General features: G+C 41.1%; 1 protein-coding gene across 1 annotated transcript; it reads right to left on the minus strand.

Moving 5' to 3' along the window:
• LOC124256267 (lactase-phlorizin hydrolase-like) lies at positions 1–24,455 on the minus strand. The gene is made up of 17 exons (XM_046690235.1): positions 24,339–24,455; positions 19,288–19,445; positions 18,958–19,088; positions 17,893–18,150; positions 16,072–16,252; positions 15,126–15,362; positions 14,246–14,375; positions 12,854–13,038; positions 11,270–11,482; positions 10,746–10,850; positions 9,974–10,104; positions 6,424–6,681; positions 4,626–4,809; positions 2,982–3,221; positions 2,012–2,141; positions 1,593–1,774; positions 1–608 (listed from the first exon to the last, which is right to left on the minus strand). Exons 2-17 carry the CDS (start codon positions 19,442–19,444, stop codon positions 409–411), a joined length of 2,922 nt encoding a protein of 973 aa, XP_046546191.1. The 5' UTR covers position 19,445; positions 24,339–24,455; the 3' UTR covers positions 1–408.

Below are 24,455 nucleotides of genomic sequence, written 5' to 3' on the forward strand. Positions count from 1 at the left end.
TTTTATCCCCGCTTTCGTATTTTCAAACATCTGTTTGATCTTACTTGTCAAAAACCTATGTTTAAGATAGAAAAGGTTTCAGGTTGTGCTTCATGATGCAACTCTTGTTCTCCAAAATGGGGAGCCAAACAGTTGCGTTTGGGCCCAAGACCCTATATTTTGCAGACCATCTTGCGTGCCTAGTGGTCGCGTTATCTGAGGTCAAAGTGTCACACTGGGTTTAACAGTTGAACACCACTATACTTACGAGATGTTAATGAGTATTTCTGATTAAATGGCCAAAGGCGATATTTGTTAACCAAGACGATTGCATCAGGCAGTGTCCGGGTTACTTTATACCATGTAAATATTTATTTTTGTTTCTTTATTCTTGTTTCATACAGAGGGAAATTGATTTATTGAAAGTTTTCAGTTCTTTACATAACCGTTTTCCTTGATCAGGTTCTTAATGTATGATGCTGATTTCTTCGGCGTCCGGGTTCTTGCCGGGTCCGTAAAGTTTACTGAATATATACCGAACTTTTGAGTGTATCCGCTGGCCCACTCGAAGTTGTCCATCAACGCCCAGGCCGTGTATCCAGCGACATTTACCTTGTCCCACAGGATGGCTGGAAGGGATGAGAAATGTTACTGTGTATTGGCTTCCTATTTCTATTGATGCCCCTTATCCATCATATTTACCGTGTACTAAAACACCGTAAACATAGCGATCAGATGAAATATAACAACACTGCTTAGATGAAGAAGTATTACAGACTTACAATGTACTTGGTAACTTTGCTGGGATTAGGTTTTACAGACTTACAATGAACTTGGTAACTTTGCTGGGATTAGGTTTTACAGACTTACAATGAACTTGGTAACTTTGCGGGGATTAGATTATACAGACTGGTAATGTACTTGGTAACTTTGCTGGGATTAGGTTTTACAGACTTACAATGAACTTGGTAACTTTGCTGGGATTAGGTTTTACAGACTTACAATGAACTTGGTAACTTTGCTGGTTTTAGTTTTTACAGACTTACAATGAACTTGGTAACTTTGCTGGGATTAGGTTTTACAGACTTACAATGAACTTGGTAACTTTGCTAGGATTAGGTTTTACAAACGTACAATGAACTTGGTAACAATGCTAAAATGAAGTGTAACACACTTATTATGAACTTGGTAGCAATGCTCAGATGAAGTTGAACCGACTTACTATGAACTAAGAAACGGTGCTCAGATAATGTTTAACAGACTTACTAATAACTTGGTAACAATGCTGAGATAAAGTTTTACAGACTTACAATGAGCTTGTAACAATGCTCAGATGACGTTTTACAGATTTACAATGAGCTTGTAACAATGCCGAGATGAAGTATTACCAACCAACAATGAATCCAACAACGAGGTCCCAATGACTTTGCTATTTCTATTGTCCTGGGTATTTATGACATAAGTCCATACAAGAAGTTACAATAGAAATATTCCTATTTATGTCAGGTGTTACTTTACGTCATCCAGCTTTTGTGTATAGCTCGATAGTTTTCTTTAACTAAAGGTTGTGTATAAGCGTTCACCAGCTTTAGCACCAAGGAGAACAGCCTTACCTTTGAGGATTTCGTTGGTGTAGGACTTGTAGTACTGGATCCTCTGGTCGTCCACCAAGCCGCCAGTGTCGGCAGAGCCACTCTCAGTGATGAAGATGGGAAAGTCGCCATAGTAATTCTTGACGAATTTCAGCACGTTCCTGATGCCCCATGGATTAATTCTCAGCCAATCAGCAGTCGTTCTACAGAAAACAGAACAATACCGCATTACTCTCTGGCACTGCCACCGACCTTGTGAGGAATAAGGTAACACTATTGTCACTCTTAAAAATACAAAAGCACCTCAAGAAGCAACATGAAAGTATTCAATTAGTATAACGTCTTCAACATGATTTGTCAAGTAAAAGCTGAATAACCCAGGGATGCAGTTAGACTGTCCACTGAAACGTGCGTCTCTCCTTTGTTATATATTCACTTACTTGGGCCAGCACATGTCCTTCCTGAACTCTACTTCCGGATCCTCCCCGTAGTCGGCTGTGGTGCTGGGAGATGGGTTGTTGGATATCAGGTCGGTGGTGTAGTGGTTGATACCCATGAAGTCGTAGGACCCTGTCACGGTATGGCAAACAGACGATGTGGTATCCGACTTCAGATCGTAGAGATAAATAGTGGGTAATGAGAAGACCGGTAGGGTACAAGTCTCAGATGCATCTCGCCCATGAGAGAGTGATTTGGGCTTTGTGCCGCTTTTAGCAATACCTCAGCAATATCATAGCAGGGGAAACCAGAGTTGGCCTTAACACATTGTACCCATGTGGGAAATCGAACCCGGGTCTTCTGGCGTGACGCGCGAACGCTTTAACCACTAGGCTACCCCACCGCCCCCTCTCTGATGAGGGTGAGCGAACTTTGATATATGAGAGGTGGGGTGAACTGGAATGGGTTCTAATAGTATTGTATACACGCACGTGTGTGTGTTCGCGTGCGTGCGTGTGGGTACTATTTTCTGTAGGACATTTAGCTGATTAAAAGACGACACTTGTGAAAAGATGTTGAAACTCCTTAACAGTATCTCAGTTGCTTTCAAAATCGACATTAGTCTGGACTATAGTCCGTTTGGCTCCATAGCGGACCGATGAGTTGCAATCTAACTTGAAAAGTAATAAACATACAATACTCATTGAAATGCTGATCATAATCAAATCATCAGACCAACTCTGTGAGGTTTTTGCATAATGTAGGTTCTAAAAATAAAAAAGTTGTTTAACAAACTATCATTAAAATATTTACACAGTTCACTATTTGTTACGAGGGAGGGGAAGCGAGGAACAACCAAGTGTGCGAGAAAAGATGGAGACGGCACTGCACAGGCGATGAATCAATAACCTTGTCGGTACTTGTGCACGTGCTTCACGTACACCTGGCTGTTCCTCTCTTTGTCATATCTACCTTTGTTGTTTTTCTTCTCCTCAGCACTGAAGACCGGAAGTCGGGAATGTCTACGCCCCTCCTGGCGAGATCGGCGGTCGATGTAGCGCTTCATCACTTCCGGGTAGTCGCCGTTGCCAAAGATGGCGTTAGCCAACCAGCCCAGTTTGAACTGAAAAGCCCTGTGTGAGGCCTCCAAATCAGCCGAGCTTGAGGTCAAAGGCTCCTTCCACTCAATGTCCAGCGAAATACCAACAAAACCTGGATAATGAAGTACAGCGACGCAGTTTACATGAATAGAGATCTGAAGATATGTTTTGACTCAAAGAACAATAGCTATATCTGCGGAAATATAACTCTAGTTATTTTATTTTGTTTGCTTAACGCCGCAGTGAGCGATACATAAGCTGTCTGATCTGTATATATCCGAATCTGGACCAGACAATCCAGTGATTGATATAATGATGACGATATTGTGTAACGCAGCACTCATGAATGTTCTGTAAAATAATCTGGATGAACAACATGAGCATAGATCTACGCAACTGGGATACGATGACATGTATTAACTAAGTCATCGACCCTGACCACCCGATATCGTTAGTCGTCTCTTACAACGAGCATGGGTGGCTGAAGAGGAATTCTAAGCGGACCTTCAGGGGTTCGCCTGAGTACGATAACCGAGCCCACCGACCGCCCTGTCCACGTAATCACCTATTAGGACCACCTGTGGACACATGTTCCCTCAATAGCCATGGACCCTTGAAGATAAGGGCATCAGCATGGAGCGTCTGGGGTCGTGCAATATATCAACTATCAAAAGTCCCAGGTACACAAAACGAAAGCATTGGCGCAGGGCTGCTAAGCAACCGGGAACATCACGATTAACCTTTATCTTGGAATGACACTTTTGCCATGTATGGGCGTTGTTCTGTATAACTGGTAGTAACTGGTATTTATGAAGATTCACCAATATCCATTGATTATGAGACAACGAGGAGCTGACCCAGTGCAGAATTGGTAATAATGGAACCAAACAATTTGCCCGGCGTTCATGCATGTGATGGGTGTTCGGATGTAGTGAGTGAGTGAGTTTAGGTCAACACCGATTTTGGCAATATTCCAGCCAAATCATGGCGGGGGACACCAGAAATGAGCTTCACATATTGTACCCATATAGGGAATCGAACCCGGGTCTTCGGTGAGACGAGCGAACGCTTTAACCACTAGGCTACCCCATCAGAAGAGTAAAGAACGAAACATGTTGGAGAAAAAGGCATTCTGTTTTTATTTATCTATGTAATATTTATGACTGAACACCTGTACTATTTTGGACATTTTGTGCGTATATATATATATATATATATATATCGTCAGTCTTTGTATTTCCCCCGCTGTCCCCAAACACCTATGCTTGTCTCATTCCGGATACTTATATGTCTCGAACAACATGGTAAAAAGTAACTAAATGGGCAGGGTGGCAACGCTGGGTGACTTGTCTGCTTGCACGTCATCGTATCCCAATTGCGTGGATTTGGTGCTCATGATATCAATCAGTGACTCGACTGTTTACATAGCTCTGTGAAATAACTGGAATGCTGTTGAGGTATCCGTTATAAGACCAAAGAAATATTTAAAAATACACACACATAAGCAAACACTCACCATGCTGTCTTGGTCTGAAGACCTTGTCATACAACCTGTAGGTCTTCACGTGAGCCTTGATGATGTTGTGGGCCACCTGGTACACTGCAACACCGGGATCCTTGATACCAGGAGCAAATATCCCCAGGCCATCCCCCAGCCAGGAGATGGAGTAGACTTCATTAAACGTGATCCAGTGCTTCACCTGTATAGCCGAGCGTTCAGCAGAACAATTTGTGAAAATATTATATATATATATACACAACGCGGGCAGATGGACGAGAGTGAGTGAGTGAGTTTGGTTTGACGCCGCTTTTAGCAATATTCCAGCAATATCACGGCGGGGGACACCAGAAATGGGCTTAACACATAGTACCCATGTGGGGAATCGAACCCGGATCTTCGGCGTGACGAGCCAACGCTTTAACAACTAGGCTACCCCACCGCCCCAGATGGACGAGGTACTTTAATAATACTTCCGACATGATTTCATATTCTTAATTAATTCACGGCGTCATGGGATGAGGTTTTTGGTAAGGAAATGGACTTCAAAGTTACTGCATTTTTGCAGCAACATGTATCTGACTATTCTAAGATGCCTAGCGGTTAGAACAATCGAAAAAAAACCAACATATTCAGACAATAAAGGTATAGTTTTTTGATGACGTAACAATTAAAAGACGTTATCCCGTCACTGCGCCATTCTAGTGTGCCCCCTCGTAATCGAACCATTTTACATGACGTCACAATGTAAGCGACGACGTCATGTTAGTTGTCATCATGCATCCTCAGTTGTCATCACCTCGTACGGCCTCCTACAGTAAACTACTCGACTACTGTTACAATTCGTCTCACAAGTTTTCAGCGACACGGTAACGTTCGCAATGTTTACATTCCCACAATGCAATCGTGGAATGTCGCTTGACTACTCAGCTTCATCTGGATGTACTGATCTAAACTTATGTTGGTAGTAGAAATGCGACGTTCATATTGCCCCATATGGTTTACGTTAATGACAGATGCAATTAAAATAATTCAGAGAAGATATTTAATCCGAACGTAAACCGTCATCAAACTGTTATCATTTGTTTTTTTCTGGTAACGTTCGTCTTAACGTAGGGGGGCAGACACATCAATAGAACAGCGCGCCAGTTAGCCCTGTGCGAGGATTCTTAAATTAATCGTAATTATCCTTAGAAAGTATTAAATTTGGCATCTTTGGCAAGTGTCCTCGTACTTTAACTATAATAGTTCAGGGCGAAAGTCTGCTTTATTACACTACACATGGTGGTAGAGCGAACTGTAGTACTTAATTTTTACTATGTTTGTATGTTGTTGTACGCCGCACTCAGCAATATCCCAGCTATATGGTGGCGGTCTGTAAAGTGATCAGTGATCAGCATCATGTGCATTGATCTACGCAACTGGGATACGTTGACATTTTTTTAAAAATGTTTTTTTTGACATGTGTCAAAACTAAGTCAGCGAGTCTGACCACGGGGTCCTGTAGGTCGCCTCTTACGACAAGCATGGGTTGCTGAAGACCAATTCTAACCCGGATCTTCACTGATCTACAGCTTCTTGTAACAGTATTTCAGTTATATTAGTTTCAGCGTCATGTGGGAGGGATGTCCGAACTGATCAGGTCTAAGACATACAATTTGCTAAAACTGACGTTGGCATGGTGCTGACCAACCTAGAAGCACAATCGGGGTTAATCTTTAGTTCGAACCCCACAGTCACCGTTTCCGGATCGTCTAAGGGACACAACTCTGAATAGGGCATCCGCCTGAGACCCCGGATGAAATTTGATACGTACCTTGTCCCCGAAGTAGTGGAACATGACCCGGCTGTACTCAGTGAACCAATCAACGCTAGCCTCGTTCATCCAGCCACCCTTGTCCTGGAGTGCTTGTGGCAGGTCCCAGTGGTAGAGAGTAACAAATGGCATGATGTTGTTGGCCAAGAGCTCATTAATAAGGTTGTCGTAGTACGCAAGGCCTTTGCTGTTTAATGATTTTGGTGTCCCGTCAGGCAAAATTCGACTCCATGAAATAGAAAACCGGTAAAAATTCACCTGTAACAGAGAATAAACAACAAAATTTCAGTCTGTTATGCAGGGCTCCAGATAATTGTTCAACATGAGGAGTACATACTCCTGATTTTTTCAATACAGGAGTACGGAAAAAAGTTACAGTACATTTAGAGTACTAAACTTAAGAGTACATTTAGAGTACTGAATGGAATTTAATGGAGTATCAGTAATCTTGTGTTTCGTTTCATATATGCACCACAACATTGCTAGTCTTGTGTAAAACAGGTCAATAAAAAAATAAAACAGAACTTTTTTCAGATAAATACGTCTGTAAATGATTCTGGGCCCGTACACCATTGTCGTGGTGCGTATCTGCTACGTTTTCTAATCATTTCCTTCCGTATCGTGCATATTTTTCTATCCGTACATACGCCGATACGGCCCTTCACTGGAGCCCTGGTTATGGTAATGTAAAGTTTCATTTCACTATGACAACGTCAATCTTGCAATGATGCACTGAATGCAGTTAATTGGAAGCCCTGGCTGGTTTTATGTGACTGAGTGTCAAGAAACAATATTTTTTTTAGGAGTTCAACATGATTTTCATCTTCATGAGCAAAACCTGACAAAACAGTCTAAGTAAAGTTAGACTCAGTATTGGTTACACTGCTATACTGAATCTAACAAACCCTAGTTGAAGGTCGGGTCAGCTAACCTTTGAGCGACCTATGATCGTCCAATCAAACTCGAGACGTCCGAACGGATTTATCCAATCAGACAACGACTTACAAAAGGGTTTTTGGAAAAAAAATTCCCTGATCGGTGACACCAGGGAGACTATATGTTGTAGAGTATCCCTGGTGACACTGATTTATCAACAAACGAAAGTCCACATAAAACACAGATATTTGACTTGCAGTATATGCTTAGGGGGGTTTGTAATGACATGGTTACTATTAGCTTATACTTCCGCAAGTTGCCATCCTTGAATATTGACAAAAACGCTATTTTCAGCGATTGTTTAATCATTGCGTCCTCCATGTGTACCACTCGGAAGCGATCGTGCGAAAAATAGCATTCGGAATCGTTCCATTCGTCACAACTCGCCTCTTTCCGTAACCTCGGCATGTCCCGGAATAACACGAGTTGGTCACGAATGGAATCGTTCGAGTTTTTAAGGTAAAGGTTCAAACGGTATGTGCGAATGTTAACTTTTGCGATTTGGTAAGCTGTGTTCTGATTGGTCAGGCCAAAAGGTTAGCTGACGCGACCTTCTACTAGGGTTTGATAGACTCAGTATAGCAGTGTAACGAATAATACTGAGCCTAAGTATACTTAGACTGCTGACAAAAAGGCGTGTCCCGTCTGTTAATTCAAAAGAGTCGTCTTTAAGGATATCTGGGTTATCCCCCTAAGAATATTTCGGTCCGAAAATGTCCTCAGTGGCTTATGCAGCCGTCTACAGCGTCGATCGGATAGTACTTTTCGGTGACACGGCTCATTCGGTGACATACAGTACTACGATGGAAAGAATTATTGCTCATTCTTTCAGTCACTGCTTTCCTAGTCCACACGTGAATATTTACATACAGGTAACGACGTTTATAACGAACTGGCGGATAGAACGGACTATCTTTGTGGTCACGGTGTCGAGCTGTATATTCGTATAACGAACTACGGTTATTTTTAAACTAAGAAAGTTAACGGTACCTTTGAGTTTCTTATAACGGTAGTGTACTGTACTCTGATATATGTTGGGAATCTTCACGACTGGCGCTAAAAAGTTACTCATTCTAGTGAGTGAGTGAATTTAGTTTCACGCCCCTTTTAGCAATTTTCCAGCAATATCATTTCGGTGGATACCAGAAATAGGCTTCACACATTGTGCAAATGTGAGAATCGAACCCGTGTCTTCGACGTGACGAGCGAACGCTTTAATCACTAGGCTACAACCCCGTCACAGCTCCACGTAATGACTACTGCGCGATGTCATCGTAGTACACTTTGGCCTTGCTGTGACAAACGTAGTTGGCAATTTCAGATTTAAACTATATCCGCTGTAAATCAGCCATAATATCAGTGAAATTAAGATTGCGAATACCTCATAAATTTTACTCTTGCCATTTCAAAATTTAAATCTCAGATTTTTATTCAACTTAGGATAAAAGTTGTTTAACATACGATCATAGTTTCAAATCGGTATTATTGGTTTGTATTACAAGGGGGTATGCACATTAAATGAAACACCGAGAACAAGGAGGGTTGGTCTAAGTTAACGCTCATCACGTACCGCACGTGCATTTGTTTCACTGTTCCAACTACTGCGCTTACCCCCTTGTAATACAAACCAATATAAGCGATTTGAAACAATGATCGTTTGTTAAACAACTTTTTTCCTAAGTTGAATAAAAATCTAAGATTTAATTTTTAAATTGGCAAGGTAGAATTATGAGGATTCGCAATCTTAATTTCACTGTATTCGATTTACATTTTTGTTTAAAGTGAAATTCACCGGTACGTTTTCACTGCAAACAGACTATAGTGCAGAATTGGAAATACTGGAAACTTGCAGTTTGGCGGTAAACACTCACTCGCTCCAGTCAAATAGAACGTAATGACTCGTATGTTGTCGAGGCCGCAATTACTATCAATTGATAAACTCCTGCGTTGTGTCTACATACTTCACACACCTCGTTGAGCAATGCTCGACATCACTGAGAGTTACGTGGACGTAATTACGATCATTTAAGAATTGTTGTTGTTTGTTGTTTAACGTCGCACACAGCAATATTCCAGCTATATGGCGGCGGTCTGTAAATAATCGAGTCTGGACCAGACATTAATCCAGTGATCAACAGCATGAGCATCGATCTACGCAACTGGGATACGATGACATGTGTCAACCAGATCAGCGAGCCTGACCACCCGATCCCGTTAGTAGCCTCTTCACTTAAGAACTGAGTATAAAATGATTTTTCGTTTAAGGAAGTATAAGCGTGAACTAGGAGGCACGACGTAGTGTATTGGCGTTCATATCTCCATACATGCAAACACACTTTGAATTCTCATAGATATAAACATCAGCAGTAATGACCTAACCGGCTGCTCATTTAATCAACACGAAATATGACAATCTTGACAGCTATACGAAATTAATGATTAATGAATCACCCGCTCATTGTGTTATCAAACCGTCAGCAAACAGAGGTCTGGTAGTGGGCGTGGTGTGTGTTACGGAAACAAACGAATAAAATGTTGTTGAGCCAATCAAATACGCGGAATCTCTTGTTATATATTATTCCAAGGTCACTGAAAGTGTGACGCTAATACTTACACCTAACTCTTTCAGCATGCGAACGTCATCTTTATATTTGTGGTAGCTGTCGCAGGCAACGTCTCCAGTATCGTCATTGGCAATGTTGCCTTTGATGTGCACGAATCTGTCCCATATACTCTCCCCCTTTCCTAAAACCAAACGCAACATTTTACACTTCATGTGTGTACATCTACTTTTATTTACCTGAAGCTGATATGGTATCAAGATAAACAAATAAGTGATTGAGTAAGTGAGTATGATTCACGCGGGAGACACAAGAAATGAGCTTCTTCTTCTTCATCATCATCATCATCATCATCATCATCATCATAGGATATGTGTCCCTGGTATGGTGATCTACCTTCTGGTGTTTGCGATCTATAGCCAGTTTTTATATTGTATTGTCCAAATAGTGCTATCAGTTTTAACTCTCCAGACTAGCTTTAGTTGTAATTGTGATATTCTAGTTGTTTTACTGTCCTTCGTCGACAGGTTTTTATAACGTACATATATTCCATATTCAATGTCAAATGTTCTCATTTCACTTTTTATTGTATAAATTGTATTCGTCACGATATGGCTGAAATATTGCCGATGTGACGTTAAATAATAACTCACTCACTCACTCATAGGATATGTATATAGCGCACACATTCACGCAACCAGTACATGCTCAAGGCGCTTCACACATAGTGGTCATGTGTGGAAACTAACCCAGGTTCATTTCCTTACGAGCGAACGATGTAACCACTACCCCACCTACCCGAGCAAATAAGATAAAATACACTACCGTCTTCATTCCAGCCTCCCTCTATTTGGTAAGAAGATGTAGAGACGCCCCACAGGAAGTTGTCAGGGAAGTGGTCATAGACAAATGTGTCTCGGTCAGCTGGATCTGGTTAAATAAATATAATAAAATTGTGAATATGTATGTGGAAGTGACCCCGTATTGCACTGACAAAACAAGAAAGATAACCCAGGCGAACCTGGATTCAAAACCACAAACATATTGTTCCGGCGTGCCAGGGGACGCAACCCTTCACAGCAAATTTAAGAAGCATACAGGAATAAGTGTCTCGTGGATTAAATGCTAAAGTCATGGTTATGAATAGTTCAGAATACAAAATATATTATTAAAACGCATCCTCGTACATGCTCTGTTGTTCTGTATTTCTTGGGGTAACCCATGAGACGCACCTCTTCATAGCGAATTTCATAATCTTACAAGACTAGGACACGCATAGAATAGATATAAAAGCTGGTTGTCAATATAAATTTTATACAGAAAACAAAGAAACAAAACGATCATCGTACATGCTCTGTAGTTCTGGATGTCCTTGGTGAACCCCCTCTCCTTGTTTATCATCTGGTACAGCTTCACTGACCTCCGGGGGTACCTCGGTCTGTCTGGGCGGCTGAAGTCCACGTAGTAGAAGCCCATCTTGGTCTGGTAGCCTCCACTCCATTCAAACGTGTCTATCAGCGTCCACACAAAATAACCCTTGACGTGGACCCCGTCATCGATCGCTGATAAAAGGGAGGTAATGTGTGAGAGTGATTTATAGCCGATTTAAACAAACTTTCATTATTTTAGTGACGTCATATGTAAATTTTATGTGGTGTGTGTGGCATTCGTAACTACTCGCCTATTTAAGAAGACTCGTACCTGTATTGTACGCCATTATTGCCAAGGATCGTGGCAAACCAAATAAATCGCGCGTAGTAAAATGTTAGTGAGGTCAAATAGTTCCTTTGCGATTATAAATTTTCATTGATATTTCCGTGATTATAAAATTTTCTTGTTACTGATATTTGTTAACGACGTAAGAAAATTTACTTAAAGTGACTTTCCTGTTGTATTATACATTTCTAGGAGTAGGAATGTTTGGAAATTCAGAGTTATCTCTCCTTGGAAAAAGTCAAAGACTATATTTTCATATCCGTGTCTGTTTGTGCTTAGACAAGGCCGGTAGAGAACAATGCCACGAAGAGGAGTACGAGTCTCCTGCAGCCCCTCGATAGTGCTTTGTTAGTGATAATATAAATATTACAGCTTTTCCTTATCTTGAATATTTTGCAGTCATAGAATTGGCCCATTCGTAACTACTCGCCTCTTTCCGTGACCTACAAGAAGACTCGTACCCCTATCGTACGCCATTATTGCCAAGAATCGTGGCAAACCAATCAAATCGCGCGTAGTAAAACGCATTTCGAACTATGAACATGGCGGCACCGTTGAAATTTGAAACTTCGCTAAACTATGCAAAGCACAATTTAATCATAAACATTTAGCTAAAGGATCAGAAACTTTAAACACTGAAACATATTTACAAAGGGAATGACTGTATTGCTGTTTGGCCCACGGGAAGGAGATATTCTAGGAGTTATGTTTGGAAATTCAGAGTTATCTTTCCTTGGTAATCGTACTAGACTATTTTCATCTCCATGCCCGTTTGCGCTTAGACAGAGCCCAGTCGTAAACATGGCCACGAGAGGGGTACGAGACGCCATCCGGCTTGCCGGAATGACACGAGTAGTTACGAATGAGAATTGGCCGTGAGAGATCATAAGTCCTCACCATCCTAGCAATTGGCGACTCTGTTTAATCAATTTTCCAGGAGAGCGCCTGCTAAAACAAATCATTCCGCTGAATTATCCCTATTAAGGTGTTCATTTCTGTGAGCCATGCTGACCTGTAGGACGCCATTATGCAACTGCACTATATTTGAGATTACACCTTATCAGTAAAGGACAGATTCTCGAGTTCCATCTGTGAGATCTAACCCACCCAGCCACTGCCACCTCCACTAAAATAGACAACTGATAGTCAAGGCCATGCACTTTATGAACCCTTCTGCCACTTCTCCCTTTTAAACCCAACTCAACTCACTCGCTCACCTTTGAGGACGTTGTTGCAGTAGTCCCTGATGTAGTCGATGCGGGCCTGGTCTTCCATAGATCCACAGTCCCCTTTGCCGTTCTCGGTGATGTAGACGTCGATGTTGTTGTAGGTGTCTTTGACGTAGTTCAGCAATCGCCGAATGCCCCAAGGTACCATTCGCCAAGCTGTCTTCTGGTCGTTACTTAAAACAAAATTCATTCATTCAAAATAAAATGTATTATACCTTCCCTTGACGTATAAATACATACCTCGGGCAGTGTTTTCAATATTTCAATTTGCCAGTTGGCCATCAGGGTCTGCTGCCGCCTGCAGGCTTTAAAATCTACAGGCTCTAAATGAAATCTTAGGCCAATGTTGTTACAGTCAAACCAATAAAAACAAAATAGACTACACTGTACACAGTTTCACACTGCTTCTACAAAATCGCTATTTTCCGCTACAAGTAGCGACGCCTATCTCGCAAAGAGGTTTTATTTGTTGAAGACTGGTGTTGACATTCCTTTGCGCAAAGCACTGAAACACCAGGAAGAGAAACTGTAAGTTATTGTAACGTGGTGGATCATGGATGATTCCCAAACGTTAATAAAGAACACAAATTATGAGAAAGACTCTAGTTGAAAAAAAGACAGATAATTTACTGAAGGCCACAAATAGGGCCTGCAAATATTTGAAACTGTCAGCCCGATATAATAACAACCGTCACTGGGCCTCCGGGCCGGCGATTATTTCGAACGCTGACCTTAGACCGTGGGAATCAAAATAGATGCACCTGTTACGTTGTCACGTTCAAGACGTGAGGGGCGCAGGGGTAGCCTAGTGGTTAAAGCGTTTGCTCGTCACGCCGAACAACCGAGTTCGGTTGCCCACATAAGTGCTGTGTGTGAAGCGCTTTTCTGGTGCCCTCCGCCGTAATATTGTTGGAATAAGCGGCGGTATCCAAACTCAGTGATTTCGAACCCCTGTAACCCGGATTTTTATTAGCCATTGAGAGGTTTCACCATCCCAAATGAAAATAATCTCGAATCTTTCAGAAATAAATAAGCTGTAGTATCAGTTAAGACAATGCTGCCTTATGGATATTAAGTCTTTAGTTCCCCCAGTACGACGTTTCGGTGGAGATGGTTTCTCGAGGCAAAGGGGATAACTGACGAGAAAACTCCAGCCACCATCTTTTCCCAACAAGGTTCGAATTTATCGTATTCAAATAGCGTAGATCTGTGCTCATAATGTCAATCACTGGATTGTCTTGTCCGGACACCAATATTCACAGAGCTGCTAACAAAGCTGACATAGGCGGCGTTACACAGCAAGAAACGAAACATTCAGATTCTGTCAAAGTACTTAAAATAATCAAAGTATTGGAAATAAAAAATAAATAAATCTCGAACCCTGGCCATTGTGGATTAAATGTGAATTCAACATCCTGGTCTCTGAAGTATCCGGGCGTGAGGTCGTTGTCGGGTTTGGATGTGATCAGCTGTGTTGTGTAGTGGTTGATGCCAAGGAAGTCCGAGGCACCTGGAAATGAGGGCGATTAAAACACCATTTGTTACCATATTAGATTAATATCGTGGAAATTTAGTGTGGAATCTGATCCAATTCAGCAGACGTTTGCCACTGTGCTGATACTCACAAGCATGCATATTGAGTTGATCTAGATACAGATTCTTATGTGGCACGGATATTCATTGTGTAAAAACGTGTAATGCTTTGTATAATACGTGTATACTATATGTGGATGATTAATGAATGTCAGTAGTGTGTTATATATAGATCTGTACTAGATTTAGACAGAAAGATGTGGAAAGTGCTACAAGGAGCTGTTTCCAGAATCATCTGGCAGAGAATATTGTAGAAGTTTCTCGAATCTTATTCTTAGGTATGTAAGGGGAACTGGCTAATGCTTCTCTCATTACATCTCAAGCTACAAGAAGACCAACATTCGCTCTGATATCTTGAATAATTGAGGATACTCAACTAAACTCCATCACAACAATTACCAAAAATAATTATTTAAACAAAAATAATAATAATAAAATGCTCATTCATGTTACGTATCATGCAAAAATGAAAGATTATCCAACTATATCATAATAGTTGAACAATAATCAACTCAAACCTCTCACAGCAACCATCAAAAGTAATTACTGTCAATACAATTTCAAGCACATTCACATAATGTACCCCAAAAATGAGAGATTTTCCTTCTTCAAACGAATGCACTCTATAACAACAACAGCTCCCAAAGTCAAATGGCATGAATCATACCCTTATTTCTCTTCTTCTCATCGTCAGTAAACGTGGGCAACCTGGACGTGCTGAAGCCTTGCAGCTTGCTCTTCTTGTCCACCGTCGTCCTCATGATGGCTGGGTAGTCTCCGAACACAATGGGGTTGGCGAACCACCCGAGACGGAAATCCATCACTAGCTTGGCAGCATCTTTGTCGGCCTGGCTGTCAGTCTTAGCCTGCTTCCACTCAGTGTCAATAGTCATTCCCACCTTGCCTGCAACAGATGTCATCTTTATGAATACGTAAGTGTTATTCCTGAAAATCAATTCTCGAAATCACAAAGAAATTTGAGAAATTCAACAGATACAAGTTTTAATATTTCTGCAGGGCGACACTGAGACAACACCTCAGAGTCTTTCATTTATGATAAGATGCAAAGTTCACTTCTGTTTATACCGAGATATCCGCCGTGATGTTGCTGGAATATTGCTAAAAACGGCGTAAAACCATACTCAGTCAGTCAGTATACCGAGATATGCAGGTATCAAACTGACTTCGGGACAACCGTAATTACGATACAGCAACGTTCGCTATAACAGTGAAATTGGTTCAAAAAGAACGATCTTTGAGTTACTTCCGAAGATACACGTTGAACGTGGTCCATCTGAAATGCTTAAGGGTACAACACTATACAGTCGAACCCGTGGATCTATGTAGTCTCGAAGTCAAAAGTAGGCCAATGCATTTTCCGTCTTAATTTATCATTTTTCGATAGTGACAATCTCCGATAACTCGAAGTATTGACGAATCTCCATTAATCTTCGACACAAAGGTGTTTGACTGTACTGAGTGAGTGAATTCAGTTTTACGCCGCTTTAGCAGTATTCCAGCAATTTCACAGCTGGGGACACCAGAATGTTTGCCAGTAACTGTGCATGCTGCTGTAACCTTTCTGGTGATATACATGTTGCGGGGCTGCTTACCGTGCTGTGTGGCCCTGTATGTGTCGTTGTAAGTATGGTAAGCCTCCACGTGGGCCTTGATGATGTTGTGGGCCACCTTGTATACGATCGTGTTGTCCTTGATGCCGGGTGCCATGCCGCCATTTTCGTAGCCTATCCAGGACACCACGAAGGGCTCGTTGAACGTGATCCAGTGTTTGACCTTGCGTGAAATATACAAATGGGTTGTAGACATACCACGTTGAAGACAGCCGAGGATTAACAACAAATCATTATTACTGCTGTGTTTATTATATGCTCTGAAAAAACGTAAGGGATCCTCATTTTAAATTCACGATTGAAAAATTGCTAAATATATTAGAGTCAATGTTGATATGATAATAATGAATGTTTTGAGAGTGCATCACCACTTGCACTTCCTTATGACCGTAGTTCCTTATGACCGTAAATGAGTGTGGGAATTTAGTTTCACGCCGCTTTTAGCAATATTCCAACAATATAACGGTGGTCGACATCAGAAATGTGCTTCACGCATTGTACCTATGTGGAAAATAGAACCCGGGCCGTGACGAGCGAACGCTTTAACCACTAGGCTATCCCCACTGCCCTCACATAAATGGGGATCCCAAAATATCATTGTCAGAAGAAAGATGGGCTCTTTCAAACGACTGACAGAGAATCCAAAATATTACCCCCAAGTATCTGAACCACTGTATTTGCAATTGCTCCGTGTACAAGGACTGGGTTCATTCTTGCACCTCGGTGAAAAGTCGTGCGATTGGGGTTAGCACTGCTGCGTTTCATTATCCGCGTAAGCTCTGTAAACTTTGCCTTAATGCCCAAGTTGTGATCAGGTAGGACATGCGTCGTATACAACGCCTAGGGAGGTTGGCATGTTTCAAACTGGTAGCCAGATGATCAGTAAGTCTCGGTCTGTGAGTGAGTGAGTTGGCGGTTTAACCGCTTTTAGTAATATTCCAGCACCATCACCTGGGGGGACACCAACAATGGGATTGCGACAGTTTACTCTCAGCCTGTGATATACAGAGTTTGGTAATGGTTTCTGGACAGACACAATGTTACTGATTGGTCTCGTGAAGGGCCAAGAACATTGTCAAGTGTAGATTAACCAGAAAACCGACCAAACAAAATCGAGCCCAAATAAATAATGAAATGGCTGTTCACTTGCGTTAGTTACTGACCATACGACTAGAAATAATCTGCATTCAGAAAATCTGTAATTGTCTGTAATTTTCGAATGTCCCCTATTTCTTTGAGGAGAAGATACATAACGTCGCGTCGTTTGGTGTTTAACACCAATATTCCAGCGATATGGCAGCGCCCTCTGTTAATAATCGAGTGTGGACCAGGCATCCATCTGCACAATTGGGAACCGATGACATGTGTCAACCAAGTCAGTGAGCCTGACCACCCGATCCCGTTAGCCGCCTCTTGCGACAAGCATGGGTTACAGAAGATCAGTTCAACCCAGATCTTCAAGGGTAATGGTGTTAGTAAAACAGTAAACAAGGGTTACTGAAGGCCAATTCTAGCTGGGTTCTTCACGGGTCTTAAACTAGCTGGTGATTACCAATCATATTATTAAACGACAAGCATGGGTGGTGAAGAGCGAAGAACAATTCCGATCCGGATCTTCAATAGTATCAAACTTTGTTTCAAGTTTCAAGTCTGATATACACCTACGGTAAAAATTGTAAAGGAGTGGCTGTCATTTCATGAGGTTGACAGGGACGTTTATTTGCTCATGGCGTTCAATAAATCCTGGGTTCGCACCCAGTAAAGAAAGCAATGCACAATGATAAACACTTCTCTGCAACTTACCAAATGACCAAACCGTTTGTAGCACAGGTCAGCATAGTTGTTGAAATGCTGTATGAGGGAACTATTTTGCCAACCGCCGTAATCCATCAAACCTTGTGGAAGGTCCCAGTGGTAAAGTGTCACCAGCGGAGTGATATTGTACTTCTTCAGTTCATTCAGGACATCGAGGTAGTGTTGGATGCCTTTCTCGTTGATGTTGTTGTTGGTTCCATCAGGCATGACACGAGTCCACGCAATGGAGAAACGGTAATGAGACACCTGCATGACATGAACGAACTAATGAGTACTGTTTTACGCCGCTATCAGCAATATTCCTGTATCACCACGTTTCATGCAATCTGGAACATCTTGAGGCTTCGCTTACACATATATGGCTCCATCGATAGATTGTACTAAACCTAAACATGTTTTGTCATAAATAAATACAAAGTACACTTATGGCTTCAAAAAAACTATTTCTACCACAACTCTACTACTACTGCTACTACTCCTGCTGCTGCTGAGGCTACTTCTACTACTGCCACTTCTACTACTACTAGTAGTCTACTACTTCTACTACTACTACTACACTACTACTACTACTACTACTACTACTACTACCACTAGTAGTCCACTACTTTCTACTACTCTACTACTACCACTAGTAGTCTACTACTTTCTACTACTCTACTACTACTACTACCACTACTACTACTACTATTACTGCTGCTACTACTACTACTACTACTACTACCACTACTACTACCACTACTACTACTACCACTTGTAGTCTACTACTTTCTACTACTCTACTACTACTACTACCACTACTACTACCACTAGTAGTCTACTACTTCTACTACTCTACTACTGCTACCACTACTACTACTACTACCACGAAAAATGTTGCTACTGATGCTACTACTTCTGTACCCAACTATCATAGGAAGATGATACTTCTACCACCATTACGATTCTGACGTTTCATTGTGAACCACTATCACGTCGTAATGACACCAGGTGTTCACGTAAAGGTGAACAGGTTACCCTACTGGATCATGTTCAAACACAAACAGCTTCACTCACCCCCAGCTCCCGCAACAACTGCACGTCTTCCTTGTACTTATGGTAGTCGTCACCGGCGATGTCACCGTTGCTACCGTCGGCGATGTTCCCTTTCACGTGACTGTACACGTCCCATATGCTCTCTCCTTTACCTAATGGTTAACAAAGGCTTATGAAACGTAACAGATGTAAGAATGGTTGGTTTCGGGGTTGTGTGATGATGATTTGTATGGTGTAGCATGTACAATGTGAATATTGTCCGGGTCCATCATTTATGTATGGAATCAGCTATGAAAAGCTGTCCATGAGAAAAAGCTCATATGGTGTTGTTATTTGTTTATTTATCCTTACCGTCTGCATTCCAGGCGCCCTCTATCTGGTAGGCGGAAGTAGCTACGCCCAGCGCAAAGTCATCTGGGAATTTTCCAAGAAGGAAGGTATCATCTGAAACCTTGCCTTGGACGAGATGCAGAACCGACAAGATAATAACAGATATTATCCTCTTCATTCTGAAACCGGAAATTCTCATGAAAGTATTTCTGGGCGTTTAAAATTCAATGCACATTTTACAAAGGATGATACACATAGACACAGGCATACTTACACACACAAATCAAATCAACTTGCTGTTGGTTAACGCCACACACAGCAATATTCCAGCTACATGGCGGCGGTCTGTGAATAATCGAGTCTGGATCAGACAATCCAGTGATCAAAAGCATGAACATCGATCTACGCTTATTCAGTTCTTTATATCGGTACAGTGGTGTGGGCCACCAGCCCTGTGTACAACATGGTCCATATACAGTGATACATTACAAAGTATTTATACAAGTACAGCATGGGGGAGATTGGAGGCATGGAGGATATACCAAGTCATATTCCATAGTTTTACAAGTACATCAACGCATGGAAGGTATAGCAGTCCATATACGGTGATACATAGACTTGTAGTTATACAAGTGTATCAAGGCATGGAATATATATGAGGCCATATGCAGTGATGCATAAATTTAGAAGGTACTTATACAAGAGCTCTAAGGTGGAGATTCGAGGCATGGAAGATAGAACAGTCCATATATAGTAGTGGTGGTCCGATGAATTGAAATAATCGAAGATTGGTCGCAGTGCCTAAACGACCAAGCAATCGATTGTGTTTTCTCATAATCGAACACAACCAATTTTGGAACACTTGTTTGCATCAACAATATTTTACACAAGGTTGGTTTTGTCTGTGCCATTAAATTTACATTTCATAAGCACTACAAGCTCGTTCCAAGTCATGATTGAATTTATCTTAAAGAATCCAGGAAATCTGTGTTCCTAACATACTAATCATCCTTTAAATATGCGAAATTTGACAATGGATTTTGTGCAATTTGCAAAAGACCAAAATTAGTACGTTTTTTCTTTATTTTGTGTGTGTGCATTAACAAAGATAACAGGAACATTTGATAAATGACGCAAACCAATTATTTTCGATGATTGATCGGATGTAATGAACCAATCATCAATTATGAGATTTTAACCAATTCCCAACACTAATATATAGTGATGCATGATTTTACAAGGTACTTATTCAAGTACATCTACCCAAATGGAATATGTGCCACAAGGAGTCTGACAACCCAATCCCGTTAGTCTCATATTACGACGAGCTTGGGTACTGAAGACCAATGACAGCCGGGTTCTTCACGGGCCTTAAACCAACTGTTGATTACCGATCATGTTATTAAACTGGGTGGGGTGGGGTGTTTGGGTTGCACAAGAAAGAATACCAAGGTTTGTTTTATGTTATTATGTTATTGATACATAGTAAGATCGCTGAAAAATTGGATTGTGTCTCTCACCCATTCCTGTAAGAGACTACCTTGGCTGGGTTATTATACACAGAAGTCAACGGGTTGTATGAAAACTGGGGTAAAAATAGATCTTCATGAATACATTTTTTATGAAATGAAACATATTACTTTTGAAATTGTGAACATTTTCGCCGAGCTCACTGACATTCAAAGATGACCGTCAGCACTTATGTATTTTGAGATTTGTTAAAATAATAAACATTATAAAAATATAATAATTTGTATAAATATATAAATATATGAATTATAGTTACAAAAGTATTCTTTGATTGATGACAAAGAGATATTTTTACGTCACGGTATCGCTATTATTTTGATGTTTTGAAATGAAAATAAACAATGGTATTATTGAAGAATGTTAATATTGTTTTATACCATCATATAATATGATTCCGATTTGGCGTTATAATACATCTGAAGTGTTGAATCAAATCAATTCAAATCAAACATGATTTTAGCTGACACAAATCTTTATAATTCTCTTAAATATATAATTCAGCGTTCAAGCCACAAGGGGCGGTGGGTTGCCTAGTGGCTAAACCGTCCTCTCGTCGCCGAAGACCAGGGTTCGATTCCCAACATGGGTACAATGTGTACAGCTCATTGGTTATGTCCCCCACTGTGATATTGCTGGAATATTGCTAAAAACCGGCGTAAAACCATACCCACTCACTCACTCCAGCCATAAGCATGCTGGAACATAAACGTTGTGTTTTACTTTTTAAAACATAATTTTAGATATATTTGACTGTAACACTCGCATTGCAAGTGCTGTAGGAATTAAGGATACGTGAAGGGATTCTCTCAAGCTCAACACCAATAATCTATTACAGCGCGGACTGAACTGCACGTCAACGTAGGCATGTTTCCACCTTGCTATCTTAGTTGTCATGCCCGACCTCCACAAAGTAAACTCAGCGGTCTTGATCGTCCTGGTAATAGCTAGTGTGTGTACACGAATACCAGCCTCAAAGTAGAAACTGAAAGTCACCGTCTCAGTTGCAGGGCGTTGATAATACGGAGATAAATGCTGGGCGTTTTCTATACTTGCGGTCCTTATAGTATTTGATGCTTGAAAATTCCATTTGAAACCGACGTCGTTAGACGTTGGTTTTAAGCGTTGAAATGCTCTGGCATGGATTACTAAATACCAAGAGCAGATTTTGAAACATACATATTTACCGACCTTGTGAAATACAAAAGTTATGAGTAACTTGTTGTTCCACTCTTTCCATATATGTCTCAGATTCGTGAGACAGACATAATGGGACGTCATTATGTCATGATATACGCCATAGACTTCCGAGGTAGCTGATCGCACCTGTTGAGCGGGTGTAGACAAACGCAACTAAATAAATGCCATTAGGGCTGCGCAATATAACCGGTTTACCGGTATTTACCGGTTCAGACGTGAAAACGATACGTATTGCGATACGCTGATCGAAAACCGGTATTTTGACTTGCATTCGGAAATCTTCGCAACACTCGGAAATCTTCGGATATTTCCTTGTTTCATTTGTGCCAAATATTGTTAACATTTTTAATTTATCATGATTAAAAGTTGTTATTAAAGCTTAATCAAGCATAGTGATTTTGTTGTGTTCTTTTGCTCTATAAATCAAGCATTAACTCGATTATAGGTAGTTTTTTGTTAAAAATACTTCATGCAATATATTGTAATACATATCGCAATACATGCTTTCGCATCGCAATATATCGCAATATGAAAATTCTCTGCAATACCCACCCCTAAACGCCATTCTGATAAGTACCAGTAAACGTCAATGTTGTATCCGTTTCTCAAACCAGAACCCGTAAAGATCCGGGTTAGAATTGATATTCAGCAACCCATGCTAGTCGTAAGAGGCGACTAACCGGATCGGGTGGTCAGGCTCGCTGACTTGGTTGTCACATGTCATCGTATCCCTGTTCCGTAGATCGATGCTCATGCTGTTGATCACTTGATTGTCTGATCCAGACTCGATTATTTACCACCGCAATATAGCTGGAATATTGCTGAGTGCGGTGTTAAACAAACAAACAAACATCTGAAAGCAGAATGGCACGGTTTCTATAATTTGGTTGAGAATACCAAAAGCATGCATGAAGAAAGGTATTTCTACACAGTGACACGTCCGAACTATTTCGGGGATCTGAATGATCAGGGCTTAGATTTTCGAAGCTCTCTTAGCGCAAAGATAGTCGTAAGTGCTATACATTAACATTAACTTACGACTATCTTAGCACTAAGAGAGATTCGAAAGTCTAGGCCCTGGTGTAGAAACGTGTCAAAACGACAATACCTTTCCCACATCCATAAACATTCTCTGCTAAAAGCAGACTCGATAATACAATTCCGACTAAATCTTGAGCATCTTGTGTTTGCGAGAATACAATATAATTCTTATCAACGCTGAAATGTGCAGTGAAATAAAGATGACTGAATGATCTGTAATTAACCCTTATACATGCAACTACTGTTTCAAAAATGTACTTAACCGGTTGTCTCGAATACCTGATGAATTGAACCTTCTTCCAGATCCCCATGGGTTCGAAAATAAAATCGCCTTCATACAACGTCAGTCACTACCTATCAAAACAGATTATTGGGTAAAAGACGGTCAAAATGACATGGGGTGAGTGAGTTTGATTTTACGCCGCTTTTACCAGTATTCCAACAATATCACGGAGGGACAACAGAACATTGCTTCACACATTGTACCCATGTGGGGAATCGAAGCCGGGTCTTCGGCGTGACGAGCGAACGCTTTAACCACTAGGCTACCCCTAAAATGACAGACGGATCACAGATGACACCAGGTGTTCATTAAAAGGATAAACATGGCATCCTCTTGGATTGATGGTTTGTTGTTTAACGCCACATTCAGCGATATTCAAGCAATAGGGCAGCGGTGTGTAAATATTCGAATCCAAGAATGTAGGGGCGATTAACAGGATCGGGTGTCTGGTCCAGTTACAGTTGGTTACAGAGGTCTGGTATATAAATGAAACAGGTGGTGATAAACAGCAAACAAATATTGATTAATTGATTGATTGTTGTGAAACGCCGCACTCAGCAATGTTCAGGCTACATAACAACGGTCTTTGAATAATCGAGTCTGGACCAGACAATCCAGTGATCAACAGCATGAGCATCGTTCTACACAATTCGGATAGAATGACATGAGTCAACCTCGTCAACGAGCCTGACCACCCGATCTCGTTAATCGTCTCGTACGATAAGCACGGGTTGATGAAAACAAATTCTAATCCGGATATTCACGGGGATGTCATTCTCAACCGGCGGCACCCACCACCAGCACAATTTGCAGAAAAGTAAGCGCTTGTTTGTTGCCGAACTCCGCACATCACTAACCCTGCAGTTCGAGTGCAGCCTGAGTGCAATCAAATCTTGGCCAGACAATCCAGTGATGATCCAGGCTTTCCGATGACAGTAGAGTGGGTTTACAGATTTTGTTGAAACTACAACTTGTTAAATATTATTCATCTACTATGTACAAGCTAACAGATGACACTTACCTGGCGTCCCAACTCTCAAACTATGGGTGGCGTGTTATCAAAATTCAGGTCATTGGCAAGGGCTAAACACCAGGTCGGAGAACTATTTCTGTTTCTACAATCCATGTGTGCCCCGTT

Source organism: Haliotis rubra, unplaced genomic scaffold, assembly GCF_003918875.1.
Source record: "Haliotis rubra isolate DU_JTF1 unplaced genomic scaffold, ASM391887v1 Scf621, whole genome shotgun sequence".
Classification (NCBI taxonomy): Eukaryota; Metazoa; Mollusca; class Gastropoda; order Lepetellida; family Haliotidae; genus Haliotis; species Haliotis rubra.